The following is a 17,557-nucleotide window of genomic DNA, read 5'->3' as shown; positions in this document are numbered from 1 at the left end:
TAAAGTTCTCATGTATGACTTCTTTATAATCATACCAAATGTACAGGTAACTGAAGGTTGTGATTCAACTTTAATGTGTACAGTTGAAGTCGTTGCTATTATTAGTTACAGTGTATAAGAACAGTAGTGTTAAACATCTTATTTTGCTTGTATTCCAGTGTTATTAAATTCCTTTTAAGTATAATACTCTAAACATATATTTAACAATATTTTTTCATTCCCTTTTTAAAAATGCTTATCTGTATATGCTAGAGGTTGAACCATATGTGATAGCTACTTTCATATGTGAAAACCTATTATTGGAAAGTTCATAAAATTCAATCTAATAATCTATTATAGCCTTGAACTGGATCAGTAATTCTAGTTGCCAATAATTAGTTGCTACGTTACCAGTCCAGATACATCACTTGCCCATCATTCAAACTGCAGAACACAAACTATCAGTCCTACGTACCTGCACAATGAGGCCATTTCCTATACTTAAAACTGGTATGATTTCAAGGTGGACGGTTGTGTGTCTGCAATTGCAAGCTTATAAGTAGAATTTCTTTAAGCATAGCCTAATTGAACTTAGAGAATAAGAAAAACAAAGCAAAGAAGAGAAGATCCATGATTCCCTCCCACTGGTATTTGGCTCTTTCTATCATATCTCTTCTCTATTCCCAGACATGTCCGGGGCCTTCCAGCGATTTCACTCATGTTCTTTCCACATGGAACACTCTTTCCTCCCTCCCTTCATCTCAACATGGCCACAACCTGTCTAGCTGTCAAAGTTCAGCTTAAAGCCTCCCCTCTCCACTGAGTCTTGCCTGATTCCACATGCAGAGGTATAATAGGTTATTACATTCTGAGGAAGTTTTGTGAAAAAGAGTATGTAGCTCTGGCTACCACTCCAAGAAATCGGCCATACCAAGTAGGTATATGATTTGCAGTACTCTGTTGAATAGCAGAATACAGTCCTGTGCCTGGCTGGGTTGGCCCATCATCTTTGTGACAAACTAATCTAGGGGTTAAAGTACTGCTGATGTTACAGTCCATCCCTAACCTTTCTGAAGTGAGCACACTTTTATTTCAGTCAAGTTGTTATTGCAACACAACTCTTTAGCTTCCTAAAAGTAATACATAACATTATATGTTTGACTAAAAATATTTTTAAAATAATTATATGAAGTTTCTAGAGATCACTGCAGACATGTTAAGATGTAACACCACACTTGGAAATCATTTCTCTGCCCCAGGATTTCCAGCTTCTTCAAGCACCTTAACCCATCTAAGCAAGACAGGTATCAGCACTAGACTTAGAGATTTGAATTCTTCAGGGTTATTTTCTCAACTTTATGGCTAAAACTAAGATTCCACAAGTGGGAACATAAGTATCTGAAGAAAACCCAATATCTTTCTTGACTAGATTTTTCTTTTTCTTTAGTGAGGTGTTCCAAAGGTGAAATTCATATGTAAATAACTACCAATATATAGAATTTTCCATATGTCCCTTAATGCATGCTAAAATGGTAATGTTTTCTTTTTTAAGTTTCCAGTGAGGAGGTGTCTATTGTTTCCCCACTGTCAAGAAAAAACTATGAATCAAAACAGCCTCTAAGAAGCATATACAATGATTCTTCGCTTTGTCAATTTTGTGAACATCTCACTGAGTCCGTCATTTGCCATTTAATTTCAAGCATTTCTGATTGCACCACAGATAGCAGAGAAAAGGAGAAAGATTCCCATGCAGCATTTAACACAATTATTTCAATTGATTCTCAAGTGTTTGAGAGTAGGTCAATTTCTATTGGAGAACTTGCTTTAAGTATTTCTGAAATCATTGCTGAAATTCTTTTAAATAGTAACATCATAGAGACTGACACTGCACAGCAAATGTTTTCGTTAAAAAGAAAGTACATTTGCTGCCCAGGAGTAGCTGCTGCTGACTTTGATGGTCTCTTTCAGGATCTCTTACTAGGTGTGATTCATGTACTGTCCAAAGAAATAGGGTTAAATCATCACCTGGAAAACAGTGGAAGAAATAGACCATTTTCCATGCTTAGAAGCAACGGTGTGCCCATTTGCAACAAAAAAAATACCATGCAAAGACAGAAAGCTTCCAGAGACTGGGAATTATCTACTCACAAAACTGATCATATCATTCAAAAAAATAAATTAAGTTATCTGGCCCATAAGTTAGATAGTCTGGCTGGTAGCCTAAAAACTCATGAATCCAAAGAAGTAGTCAACAAAGTTTTCAGTATTGTTTTGGATTTATTTTTACCAGATGAACAGCCAGATGAGGCTATGGATACTGATAAAAAAGCAAGAATATTTTTCTCATCATCAAATGATCGGCAATGTAATAACATACTTGGAAATAACTTAGGGCTTACCCCCAAATCAGTTTTCCTTCTCAATGTTGTGTGTGAGAAACTTATTAGAACACTTTTAGAAAAATGCACAAACTCTCACTTTCTTGATAATAGCCCTCTTTCTGAAGAGATATCAGCAGAAGAATGTCAACTTTTAAAAATACTTCAAAGTGTACAAGATGAAGAATTTGATTATTGTAAGAGAACGATGGACTGTGAACAATTTCAAGGGGATTATATGTCAGACGTTTTGGAAAATCTGGCAGAAATGGATCAAGATTTACTGTCATCAGACTCTATTCTTACTGTTCTTTCCCACAGCTTGGTTAAATCATTGATGGATAAATTATGTCACAGTATACAACTCCCCCAAAGTCCACCTTTTGCAAACAAGCATTTGAAGTATGGAACGAGAGAAATACAGTCTAGTTTCATAAAAACAAAAAGGCCAGAGTTAACAGAATTAGGACAAGGTAAAGGTTCTTTAGGACTCACGAGTTATGATGGCAATGCTTTGACAGGACCCCTGAATAATCTCAGTGTCGTTAACTCCAAAATACAAGCACCATTTGGCAAGAAGTATTCAGTAAATTTTGCTAATGTGTCACCTCTTAAAAGACAGGGAACAAAGGATATGGATACAATAGCCATCCATAATAAGCTATGTCCAGGAGATATGAATATGGGTGTTTATTCAGCCACATTTTTAGAGGACATAATTTCAGAACTGTTTTTTAACCTCTCTATTTCACTGTGGGGCAAAAGTGAAAATATCACTGACGCCCACCTCAATGAGATGAATGCATTATTTGTCAACAATGTAGTGAATGAGTTTAATAAGGCAAGGGTCACTGTTTTACGGAATTCTGAAGAAAGGCTGTGTTTTCCACCAATCTATAAAGAAACTTTTAGTAGGATTGTTGACTCAGTTTATTATTATGTTTTACAGCAATATAAGTTGAAAATGACCTGTGGTAGTAATCTGGCATGTGACAGTACTTCAATAGCAGAACAAATAACGAATAGCATATTATTAGAGATTTTGGACTACCAGCTCCCATCTTGCTTCAGGGGAAAGCCCTTACATAATTCATACTACCCTCTCAATGCTGAAATTATATTACAGAAACTTCAAAACAACCTGAGAGAATTTACTTCCCAAGCTAGGTCTTCAGCAGGCTATAGCACCATGTTATCACACTCATTTTTAGAAGATATCACCAGAAGACTTTTATCTCAACTCATTCCTCCACCCAGTAAGGCGTCCTCTTTGGGAAAAAAATATTTCATGAGTTCAGATTTTAATGAAACATCTACCTGTATAATAAATAAGGTTATATCAACCATTTCAAAACATAAAATTTGGTTCACTATATATGATAATCAATATCTATGTACAGGAAAAAACCTCCAGAAGATGGTGGATTCTGTTTATAGAAATATTATGCAAACATCTGACTCTCTTCTTTCAATACAGAAAAGTATAGTCAGCAGAAGCCCAATTATGGTTGACCAAATAGCCAGTTTTATTATCCAAGAGATTATTGAAAATCATCTTCAACGATTTTTGTGTGGAGAAGGTTTACCTCGTCCAAAGACTCCATTAGATACAATATCAAATATGGTTAAACAGGTTCTCAGTGAAGTCATAGAGTCACACAGACCCCAGACACCATCACCCTCAGGTATTTACCCTAAGACATTTGTAGGGGAAATTGTTGCCAGAGTTTTATCAAAAATTTTCAGTCCAAAGCATAACACTGAAATTGAGCTGGAAAACATGACTCAAAAAATAGTAAGTTCAGTAAATAACCATTTTGACAAAGCTAAAGTTCACATTCTATATAATGACAAAGAACAGTCTTACCCCTCTGAAGATACAGATATTGTGGATGAACTCGTCACCTCAGTTTATAGAAATGTTTTAAAACAGCATGTATTGGAACCTGAGGTTGATAAAGAGTCTGAAGACAGCGATATTTTTGTGGAAAAAATTACCAACTTAGTTGTAGCAGCTATTTCAAATTACCTTCTTCATCCACTGTTTTCTGGGGATTTGTCGTCTTCATATTTTATTTCAACAACTGAGAATATCACTCAAGATGTTCTTAGTAACATCAGTAGGTCTACCAAGCCAAGTCAGAGTTTATCTCCATATAACACCTTGCTGCCATACACATTTTTAGAAGACATGATCAGAATACTATTATCTAGAATTTTCCCTTCTGCATCTAGCATTGTTGCAAACAGAGAAACTCCAAAAGATAGATCAAAAGTTAATTTCAATGAAATTGCTTCAAATATAATCAGTGATATTAGGAAGAAAATTTCCCAACATGAAATTCGATTTTCAAAAGATGAAGAAACCAAGTTTGTTTATTCAGAAGACAATGTTCAGCACCTTGTGGACTCAGTATTCAAAAATATTTCAAACTCTGCGTCTCAAGAATCAGTTGAGCAAAATATCACAAGCAGTAATGATGTTTTTATTGACAGAATAGCAGGTTTTATCATTAAACATATCTGTCAACAACATCTTCAGCTATTTGTGGACAGAAAGTCATTACCTTCTTCATCATATACATATTTTGGTGATGAGAAAAGGCAGTGGTTTTATGCCAGTGTTTATTCCTCAACTTTTTTGGAAGGTGTGATTTCTGGGGTTTTAAGCAAGATATTCCACAGGGTGTTAGACATTGTACAAACAAAATCAGTAACAGATTCAGAAGATGAACTGTTTGATAAAGCTGAAAAACTCATACAGTTCATAACAGAGGAATTCTCAAAAGCCCAAGTTAGCATTTTAGAGAATGCTGAGGAAAATTTATGTTTGCCTCCAGTGGAGAGAGGTGTAGTCAAAAACATTATTGACATGGTGTACAGCAAAGTTGTGCAAGCATATGAAATGGATATGATGCCTGATAAAGATTTTCTAAATGACACAAAGACACTGGCTGCAAGGATAACTAAAACCATCTTAGCCGAAACCTTTGATTTCCAAATTCATCCAAATCTTATAGAAAAATTTCCATTTGGATCACAATCCAAACTTAGTACTGATATTTTGATAAAGAAAGTTCAATGTGACATTACTAAATCAAGATTCCAAAGACAGGCTTCAACAATATATACTACTATGTTATCACATACTCATTTGGAAAAAATTGTGTCTCAGCTTATATCTCAGATGAGTCCATTGGCCTCCAGTACAGAACACCCAAATACTTCTCAATCAGACTTAAGTAATACAGTAATAAAACTAATAAATGAAATCATGTCAATAATTTCAAAACATTCAATATGTATTATTAAATATGGGAATGAAAAACATAGTATGATTTCAGAAAAAGATATCCAATCCATGGTTAATTCCATTTATGCTGATCTTTCCTATTCAAATATATTCCAGTCTCTTACAAAAGATAAAAAAGATATAAGTAATATACCTGTTTCAAAAATAGCAAGTTTTATAATAAAAGGAATCTTTAACCATCATCTTCAGTTATTTTTATCTGGAGATAAAACTCTCCTTTCAGCCGCAGTTGATCAAACTTACAAACAGAAAGTAGTAGATCCTAAACAAAAGGAGTTGTCTTTCATTGTGAATTCAGCTGTCTTTTGGGAGGAAGTAATTTCTGAACTTTTATGTAAACTTCTTTATGCATTTTCACATAATGTCTTGGCTGCTGAAAACCCAGATACAGTAAAAGACAAAATTACTGGCATTGTTACAACATCAGTAAAATCAATTGTTCTGGAGTTCACCACATCGGAGATTTTAGTTTCAGATAACCTTGATGATGATATGTGTTTTTCAGAAGGATATAAAGAAATGGTTAAAAAAACAGTCAACCTAATTTATGAAAAAATATTAAATGAATATAAATCTCTGATTCAAATATATAGGGCTATACAAAGTGACACAGCTTGTTTTGGGAGAAAAATATATAATTTGCTTTTGGAAGAAATTTATGATTATCAGGTGCAGTCATTAGTTTCAGGAGAATTAGTATCTTCTTCCTACTCTTCCCCTCAAGCTGATAAAATCATCAGAAATGTACTCAATGTCATCATGAGAGATAGCCATGCCTTGCCATTATGTATTACTGTGCTGTCACATTCTCTTTTAGAAGACATGGTTTACAAGCTTCTAGTGCGTATCTTCCTTTCAACTGACACTGAAAGTGAACTACAAGAGGAAGAGGTTTCACCAGATTATGAGTTTGTGGATGCAGCATCAAAATTAACTGATGAAATTATCAAAGAAATTTCTGAACATGAGATCCTTCTTGGTACGGCAGAGGAGAATGCAGAGAGTATGCAATTAGAAGTGATTGAGAATTTGGTTTACTCTATATGTAATAATATTTTGAAAAAATCTGAATTTCAAGCTGAAGTCCAGAAAGATGCAGACAAAAAAGGAGGCTCATTTCCTAGTAAAATAGCTGGCTTCATTATGAAGGAAATCATGGATCATCATCTGAGGCCATTTTTACATGGTGAAGAATCATCTTCCAATAACTTATCTAATTATGACCATGTCTCTGTACATACTAAACCTGGTAAAGAAAAGAGACAGCTTTCTCTATATTCAGCTACATTTTTGGAAGATGCAATTGTTGACCTTGTTCACAGGTTTTACTCTCTTCCAAGTACTACTGAAGATTCTAAGAAAAAAGAAACACCAGAGCCAGACATTGTGAGCTTGGCTATAAAATTTGCAAACTCTCTGATAGGAGAATTTAGGAAAAGTGAAATTAAAGTTCTACCAAATGCTGAAGAAATTTTTTCTTTTCCACCAATTGATAAAGAGACAGTTGATAAGATATCCAATTTTGTGTATGATCAGTTCATAGGAAAGTATGGATCTAATGCTATTCAGAAGGATGATAAAAATAACATTGTTACAGATATGATTGCTGCTTCAGCCCAGAAGGCCATCTCTGCTTTCAAGATTCAACCACTTTTTTCAGGAGACTGGTCTTCCACCTTCTATTCATTTCTAAATCCAGATAACATCACCCAAAGGGTTAAACACCTTCCACAGAAAACCTCTACACAGATAAACAGATGCTTAAAAGGGAACCAACTTACTTTACCAGAACAATCATATAAACACACATCTCTAACCTCAGACCAGAAAAATGTGTTGGACACTTTGGAAATAGATAGAGGTGCAATGAGTAAAAAGAAAAGTTTCAAAACTAAGGAGACATCAATGAAAAAAGGTGACATCCAAGATCCAATAGTTACCTCTGTAACTAGATTTATGAAAAGCAATATGTTTAACCTGTTATCAGAGTCAGCTGCAGATGTGGCAAATAAAAAGAAAGAGAATGAAAATAAAATGGGAATTCCAATTCAAAAATATAATGTATCAGAAGTTACTTCTCCAACTACTAGTGTGAAAAGTAAAGATAAACAGGAGCCGTATTTGAAGGGAACACTTAAAAATAATGAAATTGAGAAGAAAAGCATATCACCTTCAAATAAGGTGGGGCAAGGTAAGGAGGTACACACACAATTTCTAGTAGCTACTGATGGTACAGAATGTGAAAAGGAAATACTTGGACAAGATTTTGCAATAGACATTGAGAAGGAGATGGACAAAACAAGAGAAAATTCATTAAAAAAAGACAAGCCCTTTCAGTTAGCTTCTTTGACAACCAAAGCAAGAAATACAAAGACAACAACAGAGAAAACAGTTGCCCAAAAGCCAAATGATGAGGAGAGGAAAGACTCTCCAGCTCAAATAGATATAAAAGAAGGACAGTGCTCAGATTATAAATGTATTCAAAATGTCATTGAAAATATTTATGATAATATCTTAGGAATAGATCATTCTCAAAAATCAGCAGATGATTCAAAACGACAAAGTCTCCCAAGTTATATATCATTGCCTCTAGTTCAAGAGGTTGGCAAGGATTTTGCACAGTCCATTTCAACAAAGGATTTATACCTGTCAATTAACAAAAATCTCCCTGCCAAAGAGAAAAAGGAAAAAGAGAAAGCAAGAGAAATAGAAAAAGAGAGGGAGAAAGAGAAAGAGAGAGGGGAAAAAAGAGAAAAAGAGAAAATAAAAGTTAAGGATATTAAAAAGGAACCTAGTAAATCAGACAGTCCTCAGTACCCACCAAAAAGTGAACCTGCAATTTTTCCTGCTAAATTTTTAGAAGATGTTATCACTGAAATGGTTAACAAATTGGTCTTTTCTTCCTCACCAGAAACACAAACATATGATAGATGTCAAAATGTAAGTGATGATGAAAATCAAGCTGAACTCTATGACACCGCTATGAGACTTATTGATTCACTGTTGAAGGAGTTTTCAGATGCTCAAATTAAGGTATTTAGGCCAGATAAGGAAAATCAGTTTTTTCTACCCGTAGATAAAGTGTCATCAGTTCCTAAAGAACCTCCCAGTCATAAAGAATCAAATATAGATAAAGCACCATCCAACGTCAAGAAAATAACTGTGGATAATATGCATAAAATGACTGAAAAACCCTCTTCAAGTAAGATACTTTTCCTAGATAAAATATCAATTGATAAAACATTGGTCAACAAAGTTGTTCACTCCTCTGTGTGCAATATTTTGAAGGAATATAAATCTCAAGACTCCATTTGTAAGAATATAAAGAGTAATGGGGGAAATTTAGCAAGACGACTAACTAGTGCAATGATAAGTGAAATTTTTCAACATAAGCTAAATTTGATATCGTGTGATGAGTTTCCACCTTCATCATGTTTGCCTCTGGAAACTAAGGATGTTGTTAAAAAGGTCCAAAAGGTGGCTCAAACAGCCAGCAAAGAATGTCAAACATCATTGCCATATACCATCATGCTGCCTCATGAATTCTTAGAGAATGTGATTTATGCTCTTTCATCTAAAATTTTCCCAACAGTATCCAACACCGAAGCAGAAACATCTGAGGGCAACTGGTTCACAGAACTAGATTTCCTTCAAATGAAGTTATTAACTACAGTTACAACAGAGATCTCCAAAAATGAAAATATGATTATACAGTATGTGGAATCCTTACATCCCAATGATGATGAAATTATTCAATTAGTGGTTCAGTCGCTCTATAATAATCTCTTATCACAGTTTGGATCACAAGAGATTATACAAAATTGTGCAGCCAGTGGATGTAGAATTCTTTCAGAAACCATGGTTGACTTAATTCTACAAGAAGTGACTGGCAATCAGTTGCAGAACTACTTTTCTGGAGAGCTAACTCCATATCAGTGTGCAGAAGTTGACAATGTTGTTGAAAATATTCTTAAAGATGTTATCCAAACTGCTGATGTTCCCCAGCCTCCACCATCACATGCTCGTATACTGCCTTATAGCATAATAGAAGAAATTGCTGTAAAATTTTTATTGAAGCTTTTATCTATGTTTCCAAAAGTAGATAATGAAAGACCCAAATCCCTAGAAACTGAAATTCAAAAAATGATCTCAAAAATATTAAATTCAATACAAGAATTTATCTCCAAAAGTAAGATTAAAGTATCACCAGCGAAGGAATTGCCTACTGTACCTTTAGCTGACAATGAAACCATTGAAAAAGTAGTTAATTCTGTTTATACCAGTATTTTAAAGCACGCTGGCTCACACATTTCTATATTTAAAGATTTAATGGGTAAGAGTAATATCCTCTCTGATATAATAGGTTTTTTATTGGTGAAAGAAATTTCCAATTCTAAATTTCAACCTCAAGTAGAGGAAAAATTATCAAGTTCAGAATTAGCTCTGGAAGCTATCAAAATTACGGAAAAAGTGATCAAAATGATTGATGAATTTAAGTCCCAGGAAAAGTCTTCATCCAAAAAAAGTTGTGTGTTAGATGCCACGTTTTTAGAGGAAGGATTGGCTTTGTTCTTGGCTAAAATAGTAAGGTTGCCAAGTGCCTCAAGCAAACATGCAAAAAACTTATCAAAGCCTGAGTTAAATAAAATTGCATCTCAACTGACAAAATCTGTGACAGCTGAAATTTCTAAGAGTAATATTAATCTTGCTGCTACTGATTCTGAAGAACACTTTTTAAATCCAGAAAGTATAGAAATGATTTCTCAGGTTATTGATTCTATTTATAGTAATGTACTACAACAACCTGGAACCCATAAAGATCTTTATTATGATATAAAAAGTACAAATGGAGTTTTCCCTAAAAAAGTGGCCAGTTTAATTATTAATGAAGTTTCAAATTTTCCCTTAGATACAGTTAGTCCAAAGAATTCAAATGCTGGTCTCTTCGGAGATCTAGACGTTAACAGAATTGTTCAAAAGGCACAAGAGCATGCTAAAGTGATCCCTGACTTAGATAAAGAAGAGTCAAATAAAGATCCAATTGTAGAGGACTCTACAATTAAAATAGTTCCACATGTTGGGAATAAACCACTCAAAATAGATCCAAACATTATCTCAGAACATTTAGCAGTAATTTCTGTAAAAACTCAACCTCTTGAGAAACTTAAGGTGGAATGTTTAAAAAACACTGGACATAACATAGCAGAACTGAGAAGAGCATCAGTAAGTAGAAGTTATTCCTCAGACACATCTACTGTAGGACAGTTAAAGAGAGAAAGACGTACCTCATTGAATAAGACGGGACGACTCAATGTAAAACCCTTTGAGGTAAGTGAAAAAGCAATAGAAAAAAAAAGTGAGCCATGGTTGTTCTGTGATTCCCTTCCTCAAATAGGTATATGGGAATGTATTTGTTGTTGTTGTTGTTATTGCCTAGCCCAATAGGAAAATTGGTTGCACGAGTTCATTCGTATAGTTATATGACTTACTGGGACTTGCCATATCAGCTCTGTGGCTCACTCTAAAGGTCTCAGGCTAGTTTTCCTAAGACAATGAGTTTAAACTGACTTTAAAAAAAATAATGGGAATATAGGGACATACCCTTAACAGTAAAATCAGGCTGACTGAAATTATAATGATAAAACTATCTAAAATAGATTTCTCAAACCTAAGACTCTACAGGAGTAATACTACTCTTTTTACTTTTAAAAACATTCATCAACACACATCAGACTACTCTGATTACTATTACTCTATAAACTTTTAGGTTATACTTGTTTCTTATTATTTCACTTTAATTATATTAGCCTTCCTCAAGTTCTTCTATACTCTCAAGAAGTGTCAAGTTTCTTTCTTCTTCTATCCTTGTTCTAGATTTAGCTGCTTTAATGCTGCCATATTTATGAACCTGTTTCCTTATGCTTTAGTCCCTAGCTCTGCCCTGCAGCTCCATACTTAGGCCCCAAATATATTAAACTAATTGAGACTTTAAAATGACAAAATGATGTCCTTGTTACAAGGAAACTATACCGCTGAGGACAAAGGGTGGTCTGGCCAATAGTTACACTGATCTACTACACATTTTGATTTTTATCAGAGCCTCTTCTACTGATGGTATTCACTCATAAGAGTACTGAGTGTGCTTAGGGGTATAATCTGTGGCCTGGACAATGAGCAAAGTTTTATAGAACTATTCTCCCTGGAGCATAAACTTGAAGTAAATTTTCTTCAGCACTATCCTGCAACCCATTGAACTAGGTCTCAGGGCTGTTAAATATATTAATTGGCACTTTGTGCTTTCATACTCAAATACTGAGATTATTATGGGCTGACATACTAATTTAATCTTCTTTTCCCTAAATTTTTTGAACCAGATGGCAGTCCTTTCAAACCCTAAAATTTATCCTTCCACATCGATTCTCATCGTTTGCATTAGCATATTATTTGGTAGTCTTCATTCATACATAAGTAACCCCTTAGGAGTAAAATTTGTTGAACAGACTATAGAATAACATTAGTCAAAAGCAGTTTTTAATTATCTGTAGAATTTTCTGTCACAAATCTTACTTGTAGTTACCAGTTCTCTTTCATTAAGTCATTTATAGACCACAGGAAAGCAGGATGGGAATATTTAAACCAAAATAATTACCGCTGTCCTCTTAAGGGGCAGAAAATCCATCCTCAAAATAAAACACAAAGAAGCAGACCTAGACAACTCTGATAAGACATATGATTTGTACCAATCTGAGTACCACTCTCCTGCATAGGGACAAGAGAAGAAACTAAAGAACAGTAGATTAGATCAGCGAACCTAGACACTTGTTGGCCTCACCCAAGGGCTTTATTTTCTGTTTTGAGATACCATAAATTCCCAACACCCCAGGCATGTACATATGAAAACCATATATAGTCACAAATTCCAAAGCCATATAGAACGATTTTGGATTTTGTAAACCACTGGTCCCCTCCACTAACACAGAAAATCAAAACTGATTGGTTTTAAATTATTAAGGAGGCTGTTTCTATATTTTGTTTCCACAGAAGATATTCTTTTAGGACACCAATATCTGAAAAACTGGCTTACAGTGTTACACAGGGATGTTGAGGTCTAGAATTATTAACTCAAAACAATTTGGAGGTTCTGTGGCATCAAAGGCTACTGAGATGCAGAAGTTCTATTATTTAATTGTAACTGTCTTTTATCTGTCTTAACACATTGAAAATGGAAAGTGAGATTTGACTAGGGAGGTGAGAAAAAAATGAAGATTTATGTTTTCAAGATTCTTTTGGAAAATGTATCCAAAGGATCAGGGGTGGAATTATAGGGATTAAAGAGTCAAAGACCTTCACAATCTTGGTTATTCATCATTTTTAAAAGTCAAGATCAGATAATACCTTGCTTTCTTGTTGAAAATATGTACATTTCAGTTTCTCCATGATAACCCATCTACAATTTTAGAAAAATTTATTATCATGTCTACTTCTGTCACAAACTTTCAAAGTAACTGAAAAACAAAAAAGTAAATATGATGCAACAAAATATAAAGTTTAACCAAAAAAAGAAGAAAAACCTATTTTAGTCCTTCCTTTAAACTCTGAAGTAAAATAAAATAACCTCTGAAGGTAAAAGAAATGATAGATAACAACAAATATTTCTTACAATTTTCATGTTTCTTTTTTAAAATATTGCTAATGTAAGCATGGCATCTTAAGATAATACTACTTTAACACTGAAACTAGAAATCATACTAAAATAGCTGTATTATAATAGAATCACAGGAAAAGTGATTGAGGCATTTGTTTTTGATATTCATTATACCTTCAATTCCAGGCTGTTTGCAGAAATTCATTTCTGAATATAAGAAAGCCTGATATCACCAAGGTGGAGCTTTTAAAAGATGTTCAGAACAAAAAAGAACTTATCCTTCGGTTAGTAACTCATGATATTGATCAAGAAGGTTCAGAAAGTACCATAGAAGAGGAACTAATGTCTGATGAAGATGAAGTTGTTTTAAGAGAGATTGTACAAGAAGGACACTTAGGAGAAAAATGTGAAGATCAAGTGAAAGAAGCCACAAAGCCAGTAGAAACGAAAGTTGTTTCTCCCAAGCCAACACGAAGCACAAGTAGCCTGAAAAAGAATTTTTCACTAAGCAAATATTGTCAGCCCACATCCAATGCAAATGTTGAAAATACTGAAGCAACCTCAAATCATGTAATAGAACCAAAGGAGGGACAAGTTAAAAGAACTGTTGCTAAACTTGACATGGCCACCTGCTCAAGAAGCTTGACAGAAACAGATTCTATTTGGGAAGAAAAGCCACAGAGGAAGGTGAGTGAGAAATATGACTGTCAATAACCAGATATCTATGGAAAGAGATCTTCAGAAATTCTGTCCAAGAATGTACCTTAATTGGGCAGAAAAAAATACTAAAATGGCTCCAGATAGTCTCTTCCTTAGTCTGGCAACATTTACAGTATGAGAGAAATAACTAACAGATGAAGCTATAAAACACAATTGAGGGAAAGCAGGTAATGGAAAGAGACATATATTAGCTAGAAGTCCAGGGATAACAGAAAATGGAAGCTATTTAAGAGAAATGCAAGCTAATTATTTATATCCATCTTTTAATAGATTCTAGCCCTTTTGTATTTTGGCTGATAAATACCTTTTGAGCAGGTAGGGCGGGACCAGAATATAGGCCAAGGGAGGAAGAGGTAAAAAAGAATCCACACGAATTCAGATTGTCTGAGTTTGAATCTTGACTCTCACTTTCATAGATATATATCTTTGGGGCAGCTACATAGCCAACTTTTTTCTTACAAGTTACTTAGCCAACTTGCCCAAAGTTAACAAGTTAATCAAAATATTTTAAATATCACCCTTACAATCAGCCCATAAACTCCACTCTCATCATGGGGAACAGCTCTTGTCCCTAATACCATACCCCTCACATAACATAATGGTCTAGACTTAAGTGACCCTTTGGGTGGTTCCTATCCAAAAATCCATACCAAAACATGGCTTGGAAAAGTGTATATGATACAGGATTTCCTGGTGAGACAATTATTTTGATTATCCATCTGACATTATTCCTAGGTTAACACAAAAGCTGAGATGAACCAGAGAAAAAGAACAGAGATACAACTCTTCAGTTCAGAAGTTTCCCAGGTAAATCATCTTAACACATACTCTGACCTATTTGTTGGGAATCTGTGTGATTACATGACCAAATGCAGTCTGCAGAATAGTTTTCTTGAGCCTCATAGTCAGAAATGCTGGCTTCATAGAAAACTAAAGAATTGTTATAACAATACCAAAAGTCAAAATGGATTTAATATAATGGATTATTGTTCATATACAATAATCCCAATAATAGTAGTCTGTTTTTTCAAGATTCTAATAGACATAACAATTAAGGTATTCTTACAAAAGTTATAGCCATAAAATCACACATGACTTCCCAACAAACAGATCAGACTATGGTTAAGATGACTGACTTGACAAGCTTCTGAATTGACCAGAATTATATCTCTGTTCTTTTTCTTTTTGAACTAAGTTTTCATTAAAATATTTGTAGGGGCTTCCCTGGTGGCACAGTGGTTGAGAGTCCGCCTGCTGATGCAGGGGACACGGGTTCGTGCCCCGGTCTGGGAAGATCCCACATGCCGCGGAGCGGCTGGGCCCGTGAGCCATGGCCGCTGAGCAGCTGGGCCCGTGAGCCATGGTCACTGAGCCTGCGCGTCCAGAGCCTGTGCTCCGCAACGGGAGAGGCCACAACAGTGCGAGGCCCGTGTACCACAAAAAATATATATATATATTTGTAAAGTACAGAAATGGAAAGCTATATTCTTCAAAGTTTGTGCTAGGTTAATCTTTAATGTTTATTCAGACTTCAATATTATAATATAGATCATCTTTACTAGCCATTTCCAAAGAATTATATTGGAAAGAGACATTTTAATTAGAATTACAGTGTTCATCCATTTTTAATGTAATCTCTGAAACTTTTTCTAATACTAGCGTAGATTAGAGGGCAGAATATGCCAAGTATATGAGAAAGTGCATATCAAACGCTACTTTATGTAACATATGGTTTGCACTTTTCCAGAAAGAAGAAAGAAACCTTATTACTGAGCCGACACATTACTTCGTACACAGAATTATGAGTTCATCTTCATACAACCAAGAAGATCTGATTTCATCTGCTAGGTACATGAGATTAAAGCAATATAAAAATAGAAATATGAGATTAAAGTAATGCTTATGGGAAGAATGAGGTCTCTGGTAAAACTACGATTGGGCAAGTTTTCAGCCCTAGACCTTCCCTCACTCCTTATCCTTTTCTCCCTTGGCTCCCTACTGTGGACATTCCCTAAACCCTCTCCTTTCTATCTGATTCCCTATTTCTAGTTACCTGGCCTCTATGTTCTTCCTAGTATAGCAGTGTCTTGGATGAAGAATTTGCTAGTGTGTTTTGCTTTTGTTTTTTGTTTTTCTTACCTGGAAGATAGTGCAGATTCTATTGTGACCCAGTGCCTTTCAGCCCAAAGGGTTCCTGCTCAACTCTCTTTAAGTAACAAAATGTTCCAGTGTGTCTAACTGCCTCTAAGAAGAATCCAAATAAGAGAGGGAACAGTGTAAGTCAAAGCATTCAGGGATGAATTCTAGAAAGCAATGGAGTTTCATGTGGGCCTGTAAAGATGGACAGCATTTACATGAGGAGAAGGCAACCCAAGTTCGGATGAATATAGGAGCAAAGTCTGAACTATATGGCATTTATAGAGGACAGAGAGAAAAAGTACACTGTAGACTTGAAATCTAATTAATAACTATATCTAAAACAATAACTATGTAAAACAGTTAGAACTTGTCTAAAATTATTCTTAAGTTTATAAGAATATTCATAACCTAGAAGAGGTAGCATTTCTATTGTGGGAGAAGCAATAGGTATAAATAGAAGAAAAATCTACCTGGTTATAATTTTTTCCCACTCAGCATGATGGAATTGTTTCTTTTTGACACTGACACTATTTTGGGACATATTTTCCTAGCCAATCATTGCCTCTTTTTTCCTGCGTAATGATTATATTAACATACAAAATTAGTAATGCAGGTATGTCTCTATTGTTTATATCAATGAAGACAGAGGGCACAGATAATACCAAATAAAAGACAATTTAGGGGCTTCCCTGGTGGTGCAGTGGTTGAGAGTCTGCCTGCTAATGCAGGGGACATTGGTTCGAGCCCTGGTCTGGGAGGATCCCACATGCCGCGGAGCAACTAGGCCCGTGAGACACGACTACTGAGCCTGCACGTCTGGAGCCTGTGCTCCACAACAAGAGGCCACGATAGTGAGAGGCCCGCGCACCGCGATGAAGAGTGGCCCCCGCTTGCCACAACTAGAGAAAACCCTCGCACAGAAACGAAGATGCAACACAGCAAAAATAAATAAATTAATGAATAAAAACTCCTACCCCCAACATCTTCTTTTAAAAAAAAAAAAAAGACAATTTAGAGCAAGATAGCAGACCAAGAAACTGCACACCCTTATTTTCTTGTAGGAACAAAAAGTAAACAACTATAGACTGCTAAAACAACCTTATAGGAGCTCTGGAAACCAGTCAAATAACTGCAGCAACCAAGGGAATGCCCAATCAAAGAAAAGTGGCAGGAAATTCCACACACTTTTACTCGTTTTTGCCCAACCCCCTTCTGCAACATGATGTGGCACAGTTGGGAAGAAATGGTCTAATTCTCAGTTTTCTCTCTTGAGGTGGAAAGAGCAGATTGGAACTTGTTTGTAATGTTTGGGCCTATCTGTGGGCTGCCTGAGGGAATGTTTTCTGTCTTACCTCAATAGGAGCTCAAATTGGGAATGCTGGC

At 35.2% G+C, this 17,557-nt stretch overlaps 1 protein-coding gene across 1 annotated transcript in view; it reads left to right on the top strand.

The window, feature by feature from the left end:
- Positions 1-17,557, top strand: part of FSIP2 (fibrous sheath interacting protein 2) — a gene marked incomplete at both ends in the record, with an annotated part of 114,188 nt that overhangs the window by 80,031 nt on the left and 16,600 nt on the right. Inside the window, 3 exons of the mRNA XM_082630421.1 lie at positions 1,532-10,998; positions 13,502-14,002; positions 15,783-15,883. Coding sequence (XP_082486547.1) covers positions 1,532-10,998; positions 13,502-14,002; positions 15,783-15,883 — 10,069 coding nt within the window. The remainder of the gene's footprint in view (positions 1-1,531; positions 10,999-13,501; positions 14,003-15,782; positions 15,884-17,557) is intronic.

The sequence above is a fragment of the Mesoplodon mirus genome (assembly GCF_964341445.2).
Source record: "Mesoplodon mirus genome assembly, chromosome: 8".
Classification (NCBI taxonomy): Eukaryota; Metazoa; Chordata; class Mammalia; order Artiodactyla; family Ziphiidae; genus Mesoplodon; species Mesoplodon mirus.
Note: the sequence above shows the minus strand (reverse complement) of the source record. Positions and strands in the feature narration are given on the sequence as shown.